The following is a 25,131-nucleotide window of genomic DNA, read 5'->3' on the forward strand; positions in this document are numbered from 1 at the left end:
GTAGAAGAAGTAGAAGTAGAAGAAGTAGAAGTAAATTACTTGCAGTTTTTAATGAAATTAAAACTTTTTGTTAGTGAAACAACACAGTCAGAAACAGACACAAAATCAGAACTCAATGTAAACTTGTACTCATCAAAATCAAGCGGATGTTTAAATATATTTTTGTCATGTTTTGATATCTCACTTTGGCGTTAATTTCTGGAAGCACCTAACGTGTTCTGCCTTGGTCCCCCAGCGACAAGCCAGCATGCACAAGCTGAGGCTGGAAGGTTTGCTGCACCTGGAATCGCTGCAGTTTGCCCATCCTCTCCTCCAGCCTCTGGCAGTGCTCGGCCAGCAGCGCCGAGAGCTTCTTCCAGCGGCCCAGGACGCCGTCCAGCTCCGCGCGGTAACTCCGGCTGAGCTCTGCGGGGGCTCTCCGCGACAGCCCCTCCACTGTGGTGCTCAGGTAGTTCAGGCCCTTCTGCTGCTCCTGCAGAGAGCTTTGCAGAGCCTGTGAACAGGAAGCAAGGAATCCCCATTCACCTGCCAGGCAATTCTCTTTGATTCACAAGCACAGGCAAGACGAAGAGGTCACCTCTTGTAAAGCATGCAATGAGCGATTTGGAATTGTTTTTCTCATACAGCATAGGAGGTTTTTTTTTTTTTGTTGAACTGAGAATATAACCAAAGGTATTTATACTCGTTAATAGATGTAAACTGCATTGATTTCATTAATTTGTGATACGAATTTACTATGACCCTGATGATGGCACTTTCAAAAGAACCAGAATATGGAGAAAAAGAATAAACTTCGAGAACTGACTCCGTGATATAACAGTTTTTATAACTTCTCAAAACTTTTGCATTTCTAAGCCCAAATTTACTTCATCTAGTTTTATTTTCTATATTCTACATTTTATTTCTGAATATGCATCAAACAATATGTCCATTAGCCAACTGAGAGTAGAAACTCTATCAGACACTGAGATACAGGGAAGGTTTGTACCCACCGGCAAAATTTGTTCCACATTTGTGTCTACTTGTACATTTGACAGGAAATTTGTCAAAAGACTGTGCTGCATTTTGCAAATCAGAATCGTTTTCATGTCAGCACTGGAATATGAAATGACTTAAATCTATATTTTACTACCAGAACTACCACCAAAGGAATCTTTTATATACCATGGGGAGAAACAAGGGCTTTCCTTAATATTTTCACATTTTCAAAATCTTATAAAATTGCTTTCAAGGGCGAACATGATTTTGAATTCTTTAACTTCAGGAACCAATATAAGCAAGCAACCACCATCTCCTGAAGCCCTGGCCTAAAACCCTAATGAGTATTATTTACTCAAGATCCACAGGCTTCAGCAGATTCATGTACCAACTTTAGAGTTCTGCTCTTCTAAGCTTCTCAGTTGAGATGTTTGTGCCCACAGCTGGATCACTCACCTTGAGCTCCCTGAGTCTCTGCTCCATGATCTCATAGTCAGCAATGGCAACCTGAGGCACGGAGAGTTTAGTTTCTGACTGCTGCATCCACACAAGTATCGTGTTCATTGTCTCCTTGTAGTGCGCAGGAGGCAAACTGTCAAAAACTGAATTCAATGGGGAAAAAAAGGAAGGAAATAAAGGAAGGAAGAAAGGAAATAAAACAATATTTTGCCTCACTATTTGGTTTGCTAACAGAAGACGTTTAATAAAAGACCAAGCCTTGTTGAAGTCTATGGCTGTTTGGCAAAAGATTACAACAGGCCCAGTGTGTATCAGAACTGTAAAAAATAATTTTGGAAGCAAAAATATTTTGAAAAATCAACATGCTCGTTCTAATGTTTGAGATATCTCTACCATTTTATGAGTTGTGTGCCATTTGATCCTGTTATTATAGGTCAGAAGATGACTTACATGGCCAAGACAACTATTTTAAATATGTGTGTTCAGAAATCAACAGACAAACCATTGTATTTAACCTAAAATCTAATTTCAGAAATGTATTATGAGCTAGGTTTCCCTTTTATGGCCCATGTTTATGTGTTCACTGTTGCTGTTCAAGTAAAATGTTCCATTTAAGACATCTGTTAAAAGCTTAGAAAATTAATCTTCCTCCTACAATAAAGTTGAATGTTATTGAACTGTGCTTATTGTGCCAACATTACAGCTGCTGCAAATACACAACATCTGGCACACACATGAGCAACTCATTAGCAGATGCATTCCCTCTGCCATCAACAACAGTTGCCTCTATACTCACTGAAAAATGCACAGACAAATAGCATGGTTAGTTGGAACTGAAACATTTCCAACTCATTCATAATAATGAAGAATATAAAAGCTCAAAAATAGTTGCACCTATTTGTATCTCCTATATCCTCCTCAATATTCTCTGGTGTTTCACAAAGAAATGCACAGAAAAATAATAAAGTTGTCTAAAAAGTAGTTTTGACGAAAACACAGTTAAAATTTTTAAGTGTAAGCTTGCTTACATCAAACAGCAGTGCTTGGTAGAATTCAAGATTTCCAGATTTTAATCTGATTTTTTAGTTGATCAACAGAATATTATATGTAAAAAACGTATATTTCCAGTCAGATATCATAACAAATTCTCAAAACCAGGACAGTCTCTCTTGTGAAGTATGCACATTGTATGGAAAACTTTCCTCATAAAAGACGTGGCTGATGTGATTTATCACATATGTCTGGGGATTTACAAAAGATAGGACTGGGTAACAGGAAAGACAAGAATTTCTTCTCTTGTGAGGTATTTTTTTGTACACAGAATCAACAGTAATATATTCTTAGAAATAGCCAAACATTTTCCATCTCATCTACTAACATTTTAATTTTTTTTTTTCCTTAGTGGAATTTGTATTGTCTTTGACTCATTTAATCCAAACAATTTCTACTTCAGAATAGAATATACATTCCAACTCTTCACTCCAAGTGAATGGCAATATAATTTGAGCAGCTCAGATATGTTAAAGAATTATACAACTCTTAACTGCAGTTTTATTTAGAAATATCAAATGGAGTTCAGTACTGCGATGTAATGTTTGACTTCTCTACGTCATTTCGCCCTTTAAATGAAAAACAAATCATTTGGCTAATGTAGAACTTCAAGTAAAAGCACTTCATTTGAGTAAAAGAACAGCCATTTCTGGTAGTACTGAGAGAGAACAGGTGAAAACTGCTATAGCAAACTCCAGCAAATTGAATCAAACTCTCACCCTGCAACTTTGCCAATAATAATAAAAATATTAAATCCATCCAAACACTGCAAACATTTTGTTTAATTGTAATGACTTATGTTTTCTGCTATTGAATGGACTAAATAAGGGCTCAAATGGGATGACAGATGTTGATTTAATAAACTAGTGTCTTTACAATTTGGTTATTAAATATTAACTTTAGAAAGCACCTTTAAGGTGAGTGTAACCATAGTTTTCCCATTTCACTTTTCCAGATTACTACAGACTAGGAATAATGAAATACCTTTTGATTCTACTTTGAAGACAGACAATGTGTCAGCAATTTCATCCACAAGGAAGTAGATTAACTTTTAAGATGGCACTTAAGAGCCTCCCTTATTTTAGCAGTGCATGATGGCAATGGTGAGAATTCAGTCGTGCTCCTGCAGTGGGATTCCCATTACCCAGCTACAACTGTCTAAATAATCTAAACCATTTATGGCCTCTCTGTGGGCAGTCTGAATCTCTAAATTCCCCTGGCTAATAACATAAACCCACATTCAAGACTTGTTTCTTTTTTATCTTAAAATTTGCTTTGTGATGCAAATATTTATGGACTTAAGTCCACACAATAAGCAAAGCACATTAATATAGATTCTACTGCATTCTACAAAACAATTAATTGGCAGGGAGAAAAATACAACGTGCTCAAAATGGGCCTAGTTTGGACATAGCAACACTAGGTCCGTGTCTGAACTGTAACAAAATATCACAGGGGATATATTACAAATATGTAACATATCAGAAATGTTTTTGTATAATTCTATTCCACTTGTAGGGAATGCATTTTGGTGTGACTGACATTGTAATCCCTCAGAACTGACAGGCAAATACCTTTGCACTTGCATATTCCTTTTAGAGAAAGTCCGTAAATTTGGAAACAGAATGTTCAAATACATACTTGGTTAGGATAAATTTCTAATACATAGAACTATCTAAACATGGAAAAATAGCTTTTCAAGTAAATAAAATACTTTTCTTTTCCTCACAGCTTCCTTGCTTTTTGTGACCAGATTTTTCAGTCAAAAATATTTTCCCAAATCAGAAATGAAATGAGAATACAATTATCGCAACAACTATCAAATCCCATTGGATAGATTGCAATGTTTTTATCCTGCAGTCATTACAAATCCCAGTGCTCATCAAACCATCATGAAAGGCAATGAATATAAACTATGGGACCTAAAATTTACTATTTTAGTAAAGACTTATTCCCTGAAATAAATTAACAAGATTGAACTGCATGTATTTCCAATAAAAATCTCCTCAGTAGTAAATGCAATTTAAAACCACCCTGATGTTTTCACAACTTTGTTTTACAAATACATGAACCAATTCATCAAGGTCTTTATACTGATGCCTTCATAAAAGCTGTGATTCCCTTTGCCTACTTTTTTAACCAGATACTCTCGAAGTGGAATCATAAGGAATCTTGTGTAACACTTGATCAATGTTATGCAAGTGATTTAAGATTTCCATTTCTCTTTGTTATAAAGCCCTTAAAAGGAACAGAAGGAAATAATAAAATCACAGAGTGGTTGGAAGGAACCTTGAAGATCCTCCAGTTCCAACCCCCATCACAGGCAGGGACACCTCCACTAGATCAGGTTGCCCAAGCCCCATCCAGCCTGGCCTTGAACACTTCCAGGGAAGCCCTCCTCCAGTACTACAGGACCTGTTGTAACAGTAATTATCTTTTAAAGTCATAGGTATTTTTTAGGTGGGTTTATTTTTCATCCATAAAAATGTTCATTTTTGCCACCAAGGAAAAGGATAAAATCACCTAAAGAGTAGAGGACATTATCTCATACACATTCATTTCACAGGCTGCTTTGTCCTTTTGATCTTGATTTAAATAAAAAATAATTACCAGAGGAAATGGCTGGGGTGGGGGGGAAGGAAAAGAAACTGCTTGCGTGCCACTTATTAAAACAATAAATTCTCACACACATCTGAACTGTATTTTCAGCTTGAAAGACACATTTAAGCAAGGTTAAGCAAACTTTATCCCTTAAAATCAAACAGCAGTGAATATTTTTACTACTAAATCATAGTTCATGTCTTAAAGAAAACTAATGAAGTTTTCAGGACACTTGGTTAAAATTTTCCTTTCTCAAATATATAGTGATTTGTGAAAGATTATTTTATGTATCCTTACAATTCACTGCCACTTGCAACCCATTTCCAATGCATTTAAAGCATCAAAAAAAGTTAGCAGTTCAAAGTTTTAACCAAAGCAGAATCATTATGGACTAAAACTCAAAGTGGTCATCATACTGTTACAGTTACTGTAGTTTATTATCTTATAAAATTACGCCAAGCTTGAATTGCATGACCTCTATGTAATCCAACACGTTAAGATGCTGTACTAATGGATTAGAGAGAATCATGATGTGCATGTCAAATAATTTTAAGCACAGCATGGGTAAATAAAAAGTCTAAAGAATCTTGAAATGATAGAGAAGGCAAAAACTTTCTAAAGAACTTCCTGAAATAAACAGGAGAAACATCATTTGAATGCAGATGAATAATTCATCATTAATAATAACAACAGCAATGATGACAATGATGACTTCACCTTTGGGAATTACTGATCCTGCAAAGGTAGAATCAGAACTTGAAAGGAAAGCACAGTGCATAAATTTATGAAGCAGAGAAAAATGGAAATAAATATGACTTTTTCTTTGCCACCTCCTTTTTGATACTTTTAATCTTACCCATGACAAAAGCCTTTTTTTTTTTTTTAGTTATTGCTAAAAATCTAACGATTTTCCAATTTCCCTGAGAAGAACATAAGAACATGTATCTCAATGGGAACATGTATCTCAGTCAAGGCCATGACTGGACAACAGCTCAGTGCAGTGAGACTGAAAAGCAGAAGCACCTTAATGGAATTTAGTTAAGTGGCAGAGCAAGAGGAGTGCTGGAATGAATCAGCTGCCACCCTGGGGAAGTGTGGAGCAGGGAATATTCACTTCCCTGACACTGACTGTCAGCTCTCCCTGGGCTCAGGGGGGATGGCAGGCTGACCAGGCTGCTCTCTGGAAATATCTCTGACACAGCAGCAGTTAATTCCAAGACAATTTCAAGACATATAAAGTACAAAACCTCCTGTTTTCACCAGGGCATTACAAAATCTAAGAACCTCCTTGGGAAATCAGATTATTCATTTTTGAATCATAGCCAGCATTGTCCATTTCACTCCCTTGTGAAGATTACTGAACAGTTTCAAGCTCGGCCTGACCTTTATTTTTTCTATACACCAATATTCTAGACATTCCTCTAAATGTGTTTGGGGAGAAGAGAGACTTGGAATGCATCACATTCAAAATGGCATATGGATATACAGACATTCTGTAACGTGAGAAAAATGGGGTCGTATTTCTTAATATTTTATGAGGTTGTAGCTCTTTCATAAACAGCACCACAAAATAATAAAAAAACCCCCAACCAAATAGGTTTCAGAATTTAAATTACGTTTTATAACTGGAAATTCTAATCAAATCATGGAGAAAAACATGTAAGAAAAACATGTGAGAAAATCTGAGTTAAACTTTAGTATTATTTTATTGACAAATCTCCTGTGCAGCAGAGAGAAACTACTAAGCACTCTTGAATGTTAAAAAAAAACCCCAAACTAAGCTGGCATTGCTTTCAGCAAGCTGCAATCAAAACCTAAGCAAACAAAAAATATTTGAGGGAGACAATCCCCAAAATCAGAGAAAACTGTTCATGAAGGGAAAATTCCCTTGAAAAACAGAAATTTCCTTATCCATCAGAAAAGATAATGAAGCAATGGAACATTAACAAAAAAAACCAAAAAACCCTCAAAAAATAAACAAACCTCTTATGATGGTCAAAAAGAAATATTTTTTAACATAAAAAATAAACCTTAATCATGAATTTTAAAAAAAAGAATACTTTTAAACACATATAGGTTGTACATACAGGAAAGAAAAAAAAGAATCAAATGCTATAACTGATCTGTAATACATCATTCAGTCCTCAGGAGACTTTTCCATCTTAAGGAAATAATTAATTACAAATAATTTATGTAAATAAAAGATGGAAAGATCCAAAATATTCAACAAAATTTCAATGTTTTCTATTTAAGTAAGACCAGTATAAAGCCATGGGATATGGCCCTTCTACAGAACACAAGAAAAGCAGTAACAACTGTCCAGGGCTCCGTGCAGTATTGATTTGGAGACTTCTGTAATTGCACTGCAGGAGACTTTCCCCAGCCTGCTCAATGTTTCCACCTCAGGACAGCTGTTCCTGCAGCTGGCAGGGCTCTGGAGGAGCTTCCTGCAGCCCAGGAGGGGGAAGGAACACCCAGGAAGAATTTTACTAAAGCCCACAGCACTGCAGTTCAGGCAGTGAACACTGTTTACCTCACTGGACGAATCAACTGCTTAATTCATGACCTCTCACAACAGTAAAATTTGATGTGGCAAGACAAACAATTATGGAAGTTTAGATGGAGAAGAAATCATAAAGAAGTTGGTATTTACACTATGTTTCTGTTGGGAGAATAGCAGCTCATTTCAGCATATAAAACATATTAGTGGTTTTTACATCTTCCCCACTGTTCATCTTGAATTTAGAGTAACGAAAAAGCTTTACACTACTTAATGTTAAATTTCTACAATTTATTCTTTCATCACTTGCTATGGGACACTTGCATTTTATTTCTCCTGTTCTCCCATGCATCATCACCTCTTCAGTTTGCATATGTGGACACATGTAAAATAACTACAACAGTGCAGTAATTTAGTATTGAAAAACAATATGCAAGACTGTCTGTGAAAGAATTTAAGAGGAATATTAGAAAGATCCACTAGAAGGAGCTAGTACTTTGTCAGATTTCAAATCAGTACAGTAATTTAGAGATATCAGTGGTGTAAGGGGCAAATACTTTTTGGTTGAGAAAAGTTGTGGGCTTTTTTTTTTGTCTGATACTTTATTAATTTCATAAGATAATACAGAAAGTTTACAGCAATTACTGACATGCTACATATCATTAATTAGGAATAGTTAACTTTCTATTTTGGTATAGCATTTTGCCCCTTTTGAAAAATTCATTTTACTAAAAATATCACACATAATGTTATAAGTGGCAGTTGTGTTCTGTGTTGCAAATAAGAAAGAGTTGGCCACATGATGAGAAACTAGATATGCTAAGGTGGCTACTCTCTTTGATGAGATTTATGGAGTTAAATTTTTATTCTGTGCAAATCTGGAGCAGATTCATTCCTGTAATTTAGCTGTCTTTCCTCTCTACTGACTGACAGAGATGGACTGCTTTGTCTTATAATCCAAATAAACAAAGACAGTTTTATGGTGCCAAAAAATATCTCTGAATCTATCCATAAACATACTAACAAGAGAAAGTTTGATGGCAGAACTACACTGAGTGGTAGCTTTGCTTCTGAATAGTGCACCTTCCCTTGATTTCTTAACATAAAATATGGAATGAACTCAAAATTTTTGAAAGACTAATTCAACTGCAAAAAGGAGCATCTGAATTGTGCTACTGGTTTACTATCACAAAGGCAAATATAAAACTAGGAAAACAAAATGTAAACCCCTATTCTACGTGTGCTGGTCAGGCAAATTGACTTCTTGTCAAGAACACTTACTGGTCTGTAGCTGCTTTTCTCTGGCATGCATGTCAGCAAATATTTGTTTGAAATGGCTGGTAAAAGCAGCAAGGTCAGCATCCAGAAACACTGGTCCTTGTTCTTTCTCTTTGAGGGCTTGACTTTGAGCCTTTAGCCTTTCAATCTGGGGCTGCAGGGTTGACATTCGAATGATTTCATCCTGCAGGTTCGAAAAATAAAGAAAAAAATTCAAGGTACCGCTACCCAAGAAATGAAGCCACTAGTGCCATAAAATCACCACTGTTTCAGTGCACATTACACAACTGTTTTGCTTCCAAATACATCAGTTAAAATACAAATCAATTCAACATTTTAAACCTTTCCTCACAAATCAATCCTTCTACTCCCAATAAAATTCTTGACTGATACCACTGCCTAAAGTCACCTTAAAGTCACTTTCACAGGACATTATGCTCAAAGAAAATAAGAAAGATTGTACATTAATATTTCATGCCTAAAGAACATACTTTTCATGTGAAGCTGGGAAGATAAAAACACCACATGTACCATAATCCTGGACCCATGGCTATCAGATTATGTACAGAGTAAATAAAATGAAGTAGAAAAGGAGAGGTGAAGATGCCCAGTGATTTCTAGCAGCCTCACAGTAATGCATTAGAGGCTGAGGTTAAGACTAAGATAACACAGAGCAGTTGGAAGGGATTTTCAGGAAATATTTATTCCAATAGCCTGATGACTTCAGGGCTGAGAAGTTCAAGCATGTTGATGAGGACATTTTCCAAATGGCTCCTAAAGACTGACAGGCCGTGGGCACTGACCACCTATCAGGAAGCATTTTTGTTATACCCTTTGAACATCCTCCCACTCCAGCCTAAACCTCCCCGGGCACAGCTTCGAACCATTGCCATGTGCCTGGATACCAGGGAGAGAGATCAGCACCTTCCTCTCCACGGCCCTCTCAGGAAGCTGCAGAGAGCAATGAGGTTGTGCTGTTACACCTTGTATACACTGTGACACGTGCAGCTACAGACCATGAAAGAAATGGGCAAAGTAAGCCAAATGTACAGTTCACAGCAGAGATATTCAAAGAAAAGTTCTCTGCAGGAGAACAGAGACCTCTGTAGGTACAATGCCAGCTTAGAAATGCCTGACAATTGAAATACTAGCACAAATCTCAATTTGGGTTTCAATATTTTAGTTTTGAGAGCTTCTGGAGTCAGAGATTTCCTAAAGCCAAACCCCTAGAAGTATGTAAGGCAATTTATAATACAATACTACACCTCAATATATTCCTGTCGATCAATACTGGCTTGTAAGCTCCCCACCCAGAGAATTTTCTACAGTAAGAGAGAGAAGCAAACTTCTATAACGGTGCAGCACACAAATAAAAACAATTAAAGGGAATTATAAGTAAACTGGTGTGACAGTTTTTGTACAACTATTGTGATTCTCTCGTATTGTGACAGAAGACTACTCCTCTATTTGACTGCACAGCCCACAGTGAATCAGAACACAGGGTATGTAAGAAATAAAGTGGTCTTCAGTGGCAGAATTTTGGACTTGAGGACAATGTTCAGACACAGATCCTTAACAGAGGTTAAACACTGAGCAACATTTTCTTAAGGAGGAACCAAAGTCACAGATTTTTACATGAAAATGAAATATGAAAAAGACTTAAAGGCCACAGCTCCTTCTAAGTGTATAAGTATCTTAATAACTATTTGGGGCAGAGTTTTAAAGACTCATATCCCGGGTCCTACTGCCTCCTTATTTCTTTACCAGTCTTTCCTTCCCTTGAACAAATATTTTCAACAATTACTCTGTAAATCCAAGGAGTCCATCTACCATTTTTATAGTGAAGTATTGTTGGTCATAGCCTGTCCCATTGTTGGGACACAGTATCTGAACAAACAGTATCACAACAAACTGGAAGAGGAATCTCTGACCTTGCATCTTTCTAGCTGAGTTTTGACCGTGGCAGGATCTGCTGCTGGTGTGGGTTGTGCTTTCAGCCAGCTCTCGGCAGTAATTGCTGTCTGCTCCAGCTGCTGCAGCTGGGAGTAGAAGTCGATGATGTTATTCTGGCACTCCAGCCACGCCAGTCTTTCACTCAGCAACTGACAGAACTCAATCCAGCGGCTCTTCAGCTGCTCTGAGGCTTGTCTAATGTTGTCAGGATTAACACCCTCTAGGAAAAAAAAAAAAAAAAAAAAAGAGAAGAAGATGCTTGAAGAGAAACAAGTTACAAAGGAAAAAAAAATAGGATAGTTTAACAATTCAATTTCTCTATTTGGGAGCTCATAAATCCAGTTAATGATTTATCACCAAATAACAGTTCTGAATCTACAGATGTTACACATTAGTGGAGAAAGCATATCAAAGATATTTAAAGTTCCTGCCTGGGTACTTTTGTTGCTATGGGAATGAATTATAAACTACATTAAAGTACGAGAATGGGAATAAAGCAGAAAGTAGAGATTCAATACATAAAGCTAATTAAAAGTGCTATAAGAAATAACAAAATGCCTGACAGCTGGATTTTGAAAACTATGCCTGGACTGTAATTAGATTTTAATGTACAAGACTGTTGCTGGCTTTTCTTCTATAAAGACTGATTACAATTAATAGGTACTATATTCCACAGGTATTTAGAGGTTTCTGATAATCCAACCCATATATTTTGCATTATTTGTTATTTTAGAAGTATCATAAACACTAAGAAATAAACAAAGTACCAGATCAAACCTCCACCTAGGCCAGTCCTGAGTGTCCAACCATGACCATGAGGAGACAGTGAAAAAAGAGCCAAGAAACCAAAGGTGATGCTTCTCTTTGGTTATTTTCAAAGTGTTTGGGTTCTCTGATGTAGTTTGCCTATTTCTGTCTGTTGTTCAATAATCATGCTTATATTAAAGGTCATAAAATAAAACTGACTTTACCTATTATGGACAATGTAATTATTTAGAGCAATCAAAAGGTAAAAAGAATTATCTTCACTTTCTGTGAAGAAAGTAAAGCAATACATATGAAAGAAAAGAAAATGTGTCTTAACATAATTCATAATCACCCTGTAACTTCAACTCAGGTTGGCTTCAAAATAATATTAGCTTAATAATCTCATTTATTTCTCAATAGAAGTTTAAATGTAGTCCCTAACATCTTTCTAATTGCAATGACATGTGATGATACACATGGCAACAGGGCCAACATTGATTTCAAAATGAGCAAAATTCTCAAATCATTGAGCAATGCCATATGCTTAAAAACACTTTTAATAACATAATCACATAGTCATACAATAGCCAACCAGTTAAACAGAAGCTATGTTTTTATCAAAATAATAAAAATTAGAGTATTTTTCTTTAAAGCAAATTTAAAAGCAAATGAGACAAAAGCCTTCCATGCTCCACTTCTGCAATCTGCACAGTACTGAAACGGGTTTTCTAGTTTGTAATCTTCACTCCAAATCTAAAAATTTCTTTATCAGGATTAAAAATAGTAAAGTTCATGGTAAGTTTGGAAGGTAGGACATAGGCAATCAAATCCTAATTACAGCTAAAAGCTGTAACGAAAAGTGCTAGAATTCTTTTTATAATAAAATATTCTGAGAAACTGCTATAATGCATGCTATATGGTAAACCACACTAAATGATAATCGGGCAGCATGTCTGTTGAGGAGCACCACAGTGCTCTGGGAAATCCTGTTCTGGATCCAGCTCAGGGTATTTCACTCAGAGCTGCTTGGAAACAGCCCACTTGGAGCAGGCTGTGCAGTACCTGATAGCAGCTCTCTGGATATGCTTTTTCTCTGGGATGGTGCCCCAGCCAAACAAATGGTACAGCATTTCAAAAAAGCAAAACTATTGGAAAAATAGAAAGCCCAGTACCACTGGGAGATAATGGCAACTGTGGTGGTTGGAGCAGCTCCACATCCACATTATACTCAGAAAACTGAAGTGCACATTTAAAGGACTGAGCAAGGATATAAAATGAACCTTGAAGTATGAAGAGGTTAAAAAGGATTTTGACACATCTTAATAAAATCCAAAAGTGGTCTTGTCTCCTGTGAGTGTGTGTGTGCATCTGGAGATGCAGACATGGTGGCATAACTACATTTTCTGGAAGTGCAATGTCTAATGAGCATGTGAAGAGGCAGAATAAACCTGAGTGGCACAGCACATCTGAGTAACAACAATCACAGACTACCAGACACACAGATACTAAATCTTAACAACAGCAAGAACAAACATATGTACAGACAATGAGACTTTAACTCTGCTGTACTTCAACAATTGTTTCTGTTGTGAGTTGGGTATAAAAATGTTGTATATTCATAACAGAGAGCAGATTATCTTTGCCACTGGGTTCATTATTATCTCTGAACCTGGAAGATATTGTTTGTGAGTTTGGCAGACTAGGTATAAAAAGAGCACTTTATTTATTCCTCCTTTCCTTTCTTTTCAGCTGCCACAGTCTCCCAAGTACCCTTAGGCAAGATTATGATTACCACAAGTGCAGTCATGGATTCTCCTGTGATAATACTTCTCACTGCAATATTTTCTTCTAGGATTCAGAGAGGACTGTATTTCAGGTGGAATCTAGATTCACCAGATTCTCCTTTCTTATTTTGCTCATAGGTCCTCTTCACATGACACATTTAAATATGTGAAAATAGCCACTATTATTCTATTTTTCTTAATTATTTAATTTAACATCTAATCTTTGAGTCTAAATGTGACTCCATAAATACACAGAGAAAAAAATGCTTTTTCTCTTCACGTTCCTGAAGTGGACAGCACAAAACTGGTTTATGCAGAGTCATGTTTGGTAAAATATTGCAGAGATGGACATTCATTAGGCAGAATATCCTACTGAAAGGAAACTAAAATCTCTAAATTGTGTTTTTAAAACTCTTATTTCTCAGTCCATTCAGATAAATCAAAACTGTCCATCAGATGCCAGCATCCTTTCCAGAAGGATGTAATAAAATGGCTGTTACTTGCATTTGAGATCATTTGGGCAAGTTTGACCCATTGGTGAAAATGAAGAATTTCACAGAATCATGGAATCGTTGGGGTTGGAAGGGACCTCTGGAGATGACCCAGTCCAATCCCTGTGCCATGTCAGGGTCACCCAGAGCAGGTGACACAGGAACGTGTCCAGGTGGGTCTGGGATGTCTCCAGAGAAAGACATTCCATGACTCCCCCAGGCAGGAACCCAGTGCTCTGCCACCCCTAAAGTAAAGAAATTATTCCTCTAGTTGAGGTGTGTTACTTTATTCCTCCTTAATAAACTCCATTATTCCTTGTCCTTTTGAAACTTTCTTCTGTGATAATTACTTATTTCTTCATTAACTTAAGCAACTTTACCTAGACATACCAGAAGTGTACAAGCAGGCAAAGAAAAAATATAAAACCAATTTTCTGGTAAAACATTATTTTATGAATAGTGATTGATTCATAATCTTTTCATGTTTCACATTCTAAAAGCTTCTGGTATAATCATTGTATAAATATACTGTACCCAGAGGAAACAGATCATTATCTGAAGTGCATCCATTAATTTTATTACCTTGTATATTGCACATAACAAATTGTGCCTGAATATTTTTAATTGTGCAGCACCTTACATGTAAGTGCTTTGGAACTGCCACTTAATATGAAATATATCTTGTTAAGTGCATCTGTCATTTGCACAGTTCTGTGACAGAATAATGTAATATTATTTGTTTTTTCGTAGCTTTCTACTCTTGTGTAACTTACAAGATAATGTATTTCTTCCACAGAGTGGTGGCAATCTGAAATTACATGTTTTATCGTAACAAATTTGTATTCACTTTAATGCTTCCTGTCAAAATTCTCTGATTATTCATTCTGATGTACTGTTTATTTTATTCGAAACTACTGTAATAGCCAAATGTCCACTCAAACTGCTAAACTGCTTCACTTATGCATCAACAGATTTTTTATTCTATTTTATAATAGGATGTAGCAAAGAAAAAACAGATACTTTTTTTTTTTGTTAGAAACACTGTAAACAGAATATATCACTTTCACTTTTTAAATCATCAGACTTCTTTGAAAGCACAAGCAAGGAGAGGCAGAGCACAGCCCAGGTGGGTGGCTGGGTGTAGCAGCATCCACCAAAAGCATCCAGGATTTCCCTTGTGATGGGAAAAGCCCTTCAAATGGCAATGTCCAGACCCCCTGCCTACAAACACAGGAGCAGCTATGCTGTGGGAGAGGACAGATCTTTGCAGGGTAAAATACTTCTGCTGACAGTGGCTGACAATGTTTACAATAAGGCTAGAAGAGTGTCCTGTGTAAATATTTCCTCAGAATATTTCCCACAGCTAAGAAAAAAGTTAAACCCTAAGTATGCCAGTCCAATTGTCTCCAGAACCCTGTTAGTTTTTTTTCTTTAAACTTATTCCTTCTTCTACTTATTGCAGAAAAAAACCCCAACGAGGCAAGAAAAGAAATATAAATGATATAACAATGCCGTTCACCATCAGTCTGAACTTCCTTTTATAATCCACCAGAGGTCTTCTCTTTTTATACTCTTCATCTGTTACATTCAGAATCTTGTTTATGAGCAAAGAGAAAGAATATTTTGCATATTAAGTAAAGCCAGGAACTCAGTGCCAGTATAATTGGAATCTTAGGGAATCTAATCTTTATTAGTCCAGATCTAACTGACACAGAATAAGTAAAAATTAACAGTACAATAAAAGTTGTCATTACCTGACTTCTAAACTGATCTATGCCTTAAATCTGTTTGCCTTGTGTGGTCTTTTAATGACAGATTATACTGCAATTTCATGAAAATCATCAATTCAATCACTGACTCATTTTTCTGAAGAACAACGGGAGCATCATTATTTTTGATTGTGTGGTAGTGTAAATTGTGGCAGTTAGAAAGGTTTTTTCATTAAAACAACATAGTACATCTTCCCTCCACCAGATGTTAAACTGCAGATCTCCCACAAGTCCATGCAGGGACATGAATTAATTCCAGTTCCTTCGCATTTTATGGAAAAAGAGTTCCAGCACTGGAACAAGAAGGTAGGGAGGAATAGTTAGGCTGTTCCACTAAACATTATTTTTGAGATTTAGCAAATCTTTTTTCTTGTTCTTAGTGAATACAACAACCAAAACAAAAAAAAATATTACTTTACACAAGACACAAACACAATAGAAACTTACTTGAATTACTGTGGAAAATATAAAGCTGCGTAACTATTACAGTTTGAGGTGACGCTTTAAAGTTAATATTTTTGCTTAACTTTTAGTTCAGTTTCAGTTGGACTAAACTGCAACCATTAATTGCAATTAAATCATAACAATTGGAAGAAAAGACAAATAGAAAATATGTTTTATTCAAAAGTATGTTGTATTCTAATTCATGACTTTACAATGGCAGTTAACTTCCTCTACCCTCAAGGAGTAACACTGAGCATCTCACAAGATAATCCACTTGCCAATTCGTTGTTAAAATCATCTCACCGTTCTCACCAACTAATGTTAATTATTTGTTCTACTCTCTACTGTTGGTAATTACTGCATTAATTACCCATTCCAAACACTATTCTTCAAATTGCCTTTGCATTAGTGGAGCAGTCTAAAGTCCCATAAATACTGAAGGTTTCAAGTCCAGAGGAATTGTTTCTCTTTTCAAAGGGATTGTTTCCTCCCTAAAGCCATGACAATAAGAGATCTTCATTTTCACAGCCAATTAACCTGTCAGCCACACTAGAACGTTTTTGCTACCAAGGCTACCACAATAAATTGCATGACACAGACCTCAGAGAACTGACAAAGTTTAGGAAGTTGATAAAGTCAGGCTGGCTTAGTTAGTCCACCCTGTGCCTACCACCCAGCTGGAAAATGCGCTTCCTAAAAAACAGAGGTGTGATTTCTGAGAAATACTGGAAATATTTATATGCACACGTAAACCATGAATAAGAATGGACCCATGGACTGAGGGAGATAAAAACAGAGTCTTGAGTTAAAATCCCATAAGAATAATTAGACAGAATTTAGTCTACTTGATACATGACATGGTAGGCACTACAGTGCAGGGTAAGCATTATTTAAGATGGTAGTGAGTTCTGCAACTAACACCAAAATTAGTCAGCATAAAGTACTAAATAATCCAAAGAAACTAAACTGGAATTCTTGAGGTGCAGCTTTGCATTTGTCAATCGAAGAGTGGGGCATGGCTAAATATGCCCTACACAGAGTCTGCCCAAAATAGGAAACCCAATGTGTCAGCATGCAAATAATTTCAGACGCTTCCCTAAAAGTTATGTACAACGCTCAGCCAGAAAAGAAAAGAAAAGAAAAGAAAAGAAAAGAAAAGAAAAGAAAAGAAAAGAAAAGAAAAGAAAAGAAAAGAAAAGAAAAGAAAAGAAAAGAAAAGAAAAGAAAAGAAAAGAAAAGAAAAGAAAAGAAAAGAAAAGAAAAGAAAAGAAAAGAAAAGAAAAGAAAAGAAAAGAAAAGAAAAGAAAAGAAAAGAATAAAAAAAATTAAAAAAAAATTAAAAAAAAATCCAAACTTTTTATACAATCACCATGGAAAAGTGCCCAAATTATCTCAATCAGGGCACAGATGTTATCAGACTGCCTTTGGTCTATTCACAGAGTCTGGGAAGGGACTCACTGTACAACTATTACAGTAATGATATTAAATATGCCCTACACATTAAATATGGTCTCTCTTAAAACATTACACCTTCATACTTAAGCAAAGTCATTGTAGGATTCCATCCAATTTCTTCAGCTTGGCCAGTTAGTACCTCAGACTTAAACAATTTCACTTTTACCAATTTAATTATTGGTTATTCATTTTCACAATGAAAAAGAAATATATATTGCAAATATCAGTTTATTCAGCATCTGTATTTCTGGTAAACATATCAGTATGACAGATGTTGTCCCATGTTAATTATTTGATTGCAAGGCAAGACATTCTTTGATATTAAGAACAATAGTATGAGTTACAGTGCTTTCATTTACCTTTCTTTGGGTTTTGTTTTCCCCTCATTTAAAAGTTCAAACTATGGGCATAATTTCTTTGGAATAAAAACCAAACCAAGAGAAAACCCTTGCACCTATTTTTCTTTGTTCAAAAGTTGTATAAATTTTGACAATTATTATCGTTGAAAAACCAAATGCAAAAAACTTCTTCCAAATCCCAATAACATGTTATATTTTCTACCACACAGAACACTACAGAAATATGTATATTACAAAAAATACATTGTATATTATAAGTCAGGAGGCATTTTTCTCCAACTGGTTAAAGTAATGCCTTTGGAGCTAACTCAGATGTGTTAATGTACTTCAAAGCTTAGAGAACTCAGAAAATAAGGTTACAACTTAAGTCTCTTCACAGAACACATTGTTAATACACAATTCAGTACTGTGAGTTTCTAACATATTTCTTTGCATGGTATTAAAGTGGAGATACTTCTCTTTTCTAATTAACAGTTTTAACATTCAGAAATAATAAAAGAAATATAAGGCAATATCACTTTACCATTGCATTTAGACAGTATGTGCTAATATAATTCTTGTGATAAATATGAAGCTGTTCTTTTATAAAATCCCTGAGAAGATTATCTAAAGCAACTCCCATGTAATTACCATTCACCATCTGTTCCACCAGGGCCTCAGCTGATCTGCTGGCATCTTGCAGTTTTCTGTACTTCTCAGGCTTTTCTCGCTGGATGGCCTGCAGCACGACAGGAAAGGTGAGTATTTCAGCAGAGGGATTTGGAACAAGAAGGTAATTAATCTCAGGGATGGCTTCTGATTTTCTGAGGGTTTTTAACCCGTCATATTGCCCTGACTGCCCCCCGATCTGCAATGAAAGCAGCAGGCACCATAAACCACCAGGAGGGGAGTCAAAGTCAGAGCAAAATACAAAAACTGAGAGTCAGAACACAACAGAGCTGACAAATGACACATATCAGTATTTTACAGACACATAAGAAACACGGAAAGTAAGAGTTATTTGAAGCACAGTATTTCAGAAGGAAAACAGTCATTCAACAGAAATGTCTTGTGCAAGAATAGATTTGCTCATTTTCACGGTAAAAATTGACCATTCTTACCAAATCACAGGGATTCACAGCACTCTACAGTATCAAACCCATATAAAATTTGACTGCTTATGTTTCTATTTTGTTTGATAACAAAATAACAGCTGCAAAATGCATATATAAGATCACATGCAGCAGACACCCATACATGGGTTATTAACAAGAAGAGTTAACTGCAGATTTAATACAGACTTCTCATTATGTATTGGACTTAATACTCTTGATTCACTTTTCTATACACAAAAATAAGCCACTAATGTTCAGGCCAATTAGTAAGGCCTAGAAAAGGCCAGCTGCTAAAATTGAAGATATGGTAGGTTTCTGAATTTAAATATCATTTTGGGTCAGTAGAAGTACTGCTGGAAAGTAAACTCATTTTAGATCTGACAGCACATCAATGCTGCCTTGTAACCAAAACCATGAAGTCACCTCATTGATTTTAAACTAAATCAGTTGCATAATTTAGGTGTAATTCAGAAGCTCAAAGATGCAACAACGGCTCATGGTCAGGTTTGATACCAAAAATAAGAGAGGCTACGTATCTCCCAGAGACCCTGACCAAGACAGTGTCCCATAAATGGGGCTCCCCACTTTCCTGCAGCAGATGCACACACACAGGAGGGTGTGTCCCCCCAAATCCCACACAGGGCATTTGGGAACTCCACACTTGGCCCTGGTCCAGCTTCCCCGGCTGGCCCCACTGGGCTTCCCCATCACCGTTTATTTCCACAGCAAAGGTGGAGGCTGCATGACTTCAACAAGGTTCCCTAAACTGAAAGGAAAGCTCAAATAGGTGTCTAAGAATGCATTTAGGGAAATAACTTTATACAATTAAATTTGGAATGACTATCTTTCAAATAGATTTTTTCATCCATATGGAATGAACATAAACACCTTTGAATAAACCCTCTTAAAATGACTTTTAAAATGTGATTTTAAAACATCTTCAGTTTTACAAGAAGCAGCTCCCTGGAAGACTGTGTAGGTAAGGAGACACAGAAACTTGAAAGAAAAATTTTCAACTAAATTCCCGTTTTTCCTCAGCCTACTGATAACTGCTATTAATTTGTGCATACAGAAATGGTTAAACAGCAGGCTTTCTAACAATATCTCCTTTTTAACACTGTCACTAAAAAAATTGGATAAATAAAATATATAAAGAAAATAAATTTAGAGAATAATGAATTATTTTGTACTTTAGAAACATATCTTTAATATATAACTAAATTACCATTGATATACTGTGAAGTTTAATCCCAATAAGTTACAGATGACTGTATGAATTATCTCTCATTTTTGTAGGTCAATAAAATCTTGTACCATTCCACAGAAAAATTTAAATATTTTCCAAATTAAAAAAGTAAATTAACTCTCTGCAGAGTTCCAAAATCTCTTACAGAATCTTAAATAATAATATTCTGTCTATAATGCCAAGTATAATTAACATGAGAACTCAAAGGAATCATTAAAATACTAAAATATACTGAAAATAATTCTACTCCGTCTGTAACACCAGGTGTGTAATTATCATGTGTATAACTGTAGTGAGCAGAAAAAATGATTAAAAAAAAAGTTCATAAAATATGCTAGAACTTATCTTTTTAAAATATAAAAATGATATGACATAACAACTTGTGTAAGTCAACCCTTCCCTGCCCAGCATATGCTATGTGTGCAGGAAAACATGGACAAATGGAGAAATGTCCACCTCTCTCCTGAAAGATTCATGCTCCCAGGTCCTGGTAGAAAATGTAACCACTATGTGTGGAGTCCTTAAATGAACATAAAAGATTTGGCTATAAACTATTTTTCTCCATTCATTTTTTTGGAATTGGCATATATTATGCTAATGAAGGTCTCACACTGGCTGCAGGAGGACAAACACACGCAGGAGGCACGGTGATAACCAAAGGAGGAGAGACAGAACTCTTGGTTCCTCACACAGAGACAAAGGATGTGACATGGGGAGAAAACAGGAAATCCACTCTAGGTACTCAAAACACCGACCACATGTTCCTGCCATTAGTCTGTAGATCTGCCATTGTTTGACAAACCTGCAAATTGTGTCTTGGGTTTTTAAGATCCTCAGAAGAAATACGTCCATAACCCTGTGTCAAGTGCCTAGATATGAATGGAGTAGTCCTGGAAACACCTCTCATTTATCTCTTTGGCTCTGTTTTCTTCATTTTCTCCTTTACTGAAGGGGACTATACTCTTGATCCAGGTTCTTTTATGGCACAAGTAGAATGGGATCATTTTGAAGGGATTCGTGAAGTTTTGAAAATTAAATTCATTGTAATAGATACTTTTTGACAATAGTGGCTAAGCCACTTCAAAATATCTCCAAATATATAACCACCCTTTTTTAAACTCTTTTTCCTTTATGTAAAAGATTTTTCAGAAAAAAAACCAAAAAACAAACAAAAAAAAACAACATTAGAGGGAAAAGTTAACTTTACAGGCTTTTCTCCAAGCAGAGATTAATTCTCTTTTGGACGACTTTGCAACAGACAATGCAAATGCATTATATCCCAGTTTTAATTGATTGAAATACATTATAAATTCAGCTTTACCTAGCCAAAGGCGAAGGGGTTATTTTTACAAATCTAAACATTTTATTTGACCTTGAGATTTTAGTTGGCAGTTAATGACTTCATAGCCTAGCAAATGCTGATGGCTGGTGAAATTTGGATGTTATTCATATATCAAATCAAGATATTTGTCTGAGAGCTCTGTGGAAGGATGCAGTACTCCCTGACCTCCCGTGATGGTGACCCATCACCCCTGAGGGCAGAGAGGGCAACATTATCATCACCACCACCTCTGACAGTGATTCAGCCCTCAAATATCCACGCCCAAAAAAGCATGCCTGGAAAAGGTCACTAAAACAAAACAAACATATGAGAATGGGGCTTCTGAGAATGCCAAGAGAACAAATTTAATTGTCTAGGATATCTGACATTTTCCCTTACATCTGTTCCTTGTGTTTATCTTTGATACTGAATTTCCAGGTGCTTCTTCTTGGCAAACCAAAACTCCTTTCAAGGATTTTTATTGCCAGTTTCTTCTTGGATAGTCTCAAATCCAACTTACTAGGTAGGATACCTGAAATTGTGGAGGTTTTTTGCACCTGAACCTTCTTATATTTGAACTTGCAATACTGAAAGCTCATTATAGCTCAAGAAGAACATAGAAGTCATGAGTCATTCTTAGGTCTGATTTTAGTAAAATGCTCATGCTAACTGTAGAATATTTATGGTGGGATGCAGTATAAGAATATTTACTGCATTAATGTTTGGATGCCTCCATTATTTAGGAGTATGACTGTTCAACAATGAAACTTCTGTTCTTATGGCTTTGCAGTCTCCCTGCCCAGGTAAGGTAAATATCTTTCTTCTGTATCAGGAAAGGGATATAAACACTTTTCTTCTCCCCAGACATAGGAATGGACTTTTTGCACATATCTAATATATTCAAGCTACATAATACATCTGCCAAAGGCTAATTTCCTGCCAGGATCTGAACAGCAGCTGGCTTAGCAAACAGAATCACTGCATTTCATACAGCCTGCTCTTGGCTCTGTCTCCCCCAGGACTCCTCTAAGCTGGGATGGGAGGAAGTTTTGCACTTTATGAATCAGTAATGATGGCAAAAGAGATTTCCTTGTGGATTGCATTTCTGACGTCTCTGTCCCTCAATGATGCAGCAGATGCACTTCCACTAAATCTTATGGAAGTGACCTCTCATCCATGAAACAGGATGGGCAGGAGCAAGCTGCCACAAGGTAAAAAAAAAAAAACAACAAACAACCCTAAAACTAGTAATCTGTCCCCAGAAGAACAGTAGAAATGAACGTCATCTCAAAAAGGCTCTAGGACTCAGCACTGGCCACAGCAGGCAATAAAGGACAGTTTTGATGTCAGCCAAGCACAGGTTCTGCAATAAACCAGTTTATGTTATCATGTGGGCAAAAACCCCTAAATGACAAAGGAAGGGCAAGATGGGACTTCTGCACACGTGTGTGGATGGTCACATGCATGCACACGTGAGTACAGCACTGGGGTATGACTGTGGGTGTCAGTGCACGTCCTGGTTTTGGCTGGGATACCGTGAATTTCTGCTCAGTAGCTGGGACAGTGCCGTGTTTTGGATTTATTATGAGAATAGAACTGATAACACTCATGTTTTGGGTTTTCTAAGTTGTGTCTATCCTAAGTCAAGAACTTTTTTTTTTGGTCTCATGCTCTGCCAGTGATAACACACACAAAGAAACCCACCAAAAAACCAAAAACAAGCAAACAAACAAACAAAAAAAACAAAACCCCAAACAAAACCAAACAAAACCCCACACCAAACCAAACACAAACAAAAAACAAACAAACAAAAAAAGCTGGAAGGGAACACCACCAGACAGGTGACCCAAACTGCTGGCCAGAGGGATATTCCACTAAAGGAATGTAAGAAGGTTCAGGTGCAAAAAACCTCCACAATTTCAGGTAGTAAATCCTACTTAGTAAGTTGGATCTGAGACTATCCAATAAGAAGTACCTAGAAATTCAGCATCAAAGATAAACACAAGAAACAGATGTAAGGGAAAATGTCAGATATCCTAGACAATTAAATTTGTTCTCTTTGCATTCTCAGAAGCTCCGTTCTCATATGTTTGTTTTGTTTTAGTGACCACAGAACAACATGCTCAATGTATAAACTGGGTGAGTTACCTGTAAGGGGGCTTATTTGAATTCAGGAAGATTTTCTTTCTCTTATATGAATTATTATTTGCTGACATTATTATATTTTACTTTATTTCATTCAGCTATTCTTATCTCAACCTGCAAGTTTTATTTTTGGTTCTCCCCACACCTCTGGGGTGTGTGGGGGAATAGAGCAGGTGTGGTGCTCAGTTGCCAGCTGGCCTTAAAGCACAACAGTACAAAAAAATCTGTTTCAATTATCTCTCACAGATGTTTTCCTTTCTGCATTTCATTCTCTTTTTATATGCCTTCTACAACATTACTAGAGATTATATAATATGTTAAAACACACACTATCTTATTTTCCATTGATTTGAGGTTCATTTTGAGAGAACTAATAAATTAAAGTGTTAGCAAGCAGCAATGAAACTGTTTAAATCAATGAACTGAACAGTACTTTCTGCTTTGTCTCTCATTTTATGGATGGAAACAGAGACAAGAAAAGACAAGACAAGACAAGTCAGGTCAGGACAAGTTTTAAGAAGTGGCATTCAGAAAAAAATTGATATTTTTCTTTACTTTTTAAAAAAAGTGTCTTCAAAGACTTGTGCTAACTGAAAACCATTCAACACGCCATCAAGCACTTGTCAAGTGTGGACAATCTTTCAGAGTTCTCACTTTCAAATTAATACATGTAATAGAATGTTTTCTCCCTTACAGCAACTAGAAACTTCTAAATGTAACTTGATTTTCTCTATAAAATGTTCATTTTAAAAGCAGTGACACTCTGTGAAATTAAAACGGGTCTTGGTCCTTAAAAGTATTTCCAATGTTAATGAAGGAGACATATTGATTTTTCTTGTATCTATTTAGAATTACTGGTTTGTCTCAGACCTCTCTTGATACTAAACAGATCCTTACCTGTACTACTGAAAAAAATAGCTGGAAATTGTTTGTTAAAGATTAATTTTTTTAATTTCCAAGGAGATCAAAGGAACATCTGGAATATCTCCTGCTACCTTTAGTGTCTTGAATCCAAACTTTAAATGTTCATGCACTGGTCAAATTCCATCCATCTTTCTCCAGTATTATGTGTGTTTTCACCAACTGAGGTGAGACCTGGATAAATGTGGTGTATAGTGGACTCCCAGCCCCAGTGCTTTTCCTGAGCTCCAGCAAAGGCAAAGCAAGAGCAGGAGGAATTCCAGCAGGGACCAAAGGAGCTCTGTGGGTCACCTCCACCCTTCACCTGCAGCAATCACCTCCTCAAAAGCAAAGAAAGAGGGAGGAAAGTGAACCATGGCTCCTGGATCCTTTAATGCTTTTATAAAGCCTTAGACAATACGAGGTAGAACCAATGGGAAACCTGACAGTGTGGGTAGCCTGAGTAATTGCAGGTCAAGATGAGCTAATTTTCATCCTTGAAATAAATATGTTCCTCAAAATGTGAATATATATGAAGGGGTGATGAGTATTTAGTT

General features: G+C 36.3%; 1 protein-coding gene across 2 annotated transcripts in view; it reads right to left on the bottom strand.

Annotated features, from left to right (window-relative positions):
* The window catches only part of DMD (dystrophin), a 978,378-nt gene that overhangs the window by 648,816 nt on the left and 304,431 nt on the right, over window positions 1-25,131 (bottom strand). For both annotated transcript variants that reach the window (XM_063392999.1, XM_063392994.1), the window contains 5 exons: window positions 18,499-18,586; window positions 10,798-11,039; window positions 8,870-9,050; window positions 1,435-1,580; window positions 281-493 (listed from right to left, as the gene is read on the bottom strand). In XM_063392999.1, the coding sequence (XP_063249069.1) occupies window positions 281-493; window positions 1,435-1,580; window positions 8,870-9,050; window positions 10,798-11,039; window positions 18,499-18,586 (870 nt within the window). The remainder of the gene's footprint in view (window positions 1-280; window positions 494-1,434; window positions 1,581-8,869; window positions 9,051-10,797; window positions 11,040-18,498; window positions 18,587-25,131) is intronic.

The sequence above is a fragment of the Prinia subflava genome, chromosome 3 (genome assembly GCF_021018805.1).
Source record: "Prinia subflava isolate CZ2003 ecotype Zambia chromosome 3, Cam_Psub_1.2, whole genome shotgun sequence".
Classification (NCBI taxonomy): domain Eukaryota; kingdom Metazoa; phylum Chordata; class Aves; order Passeriformes; family Cisticolidae; genus Prinia; species Prinia subflava.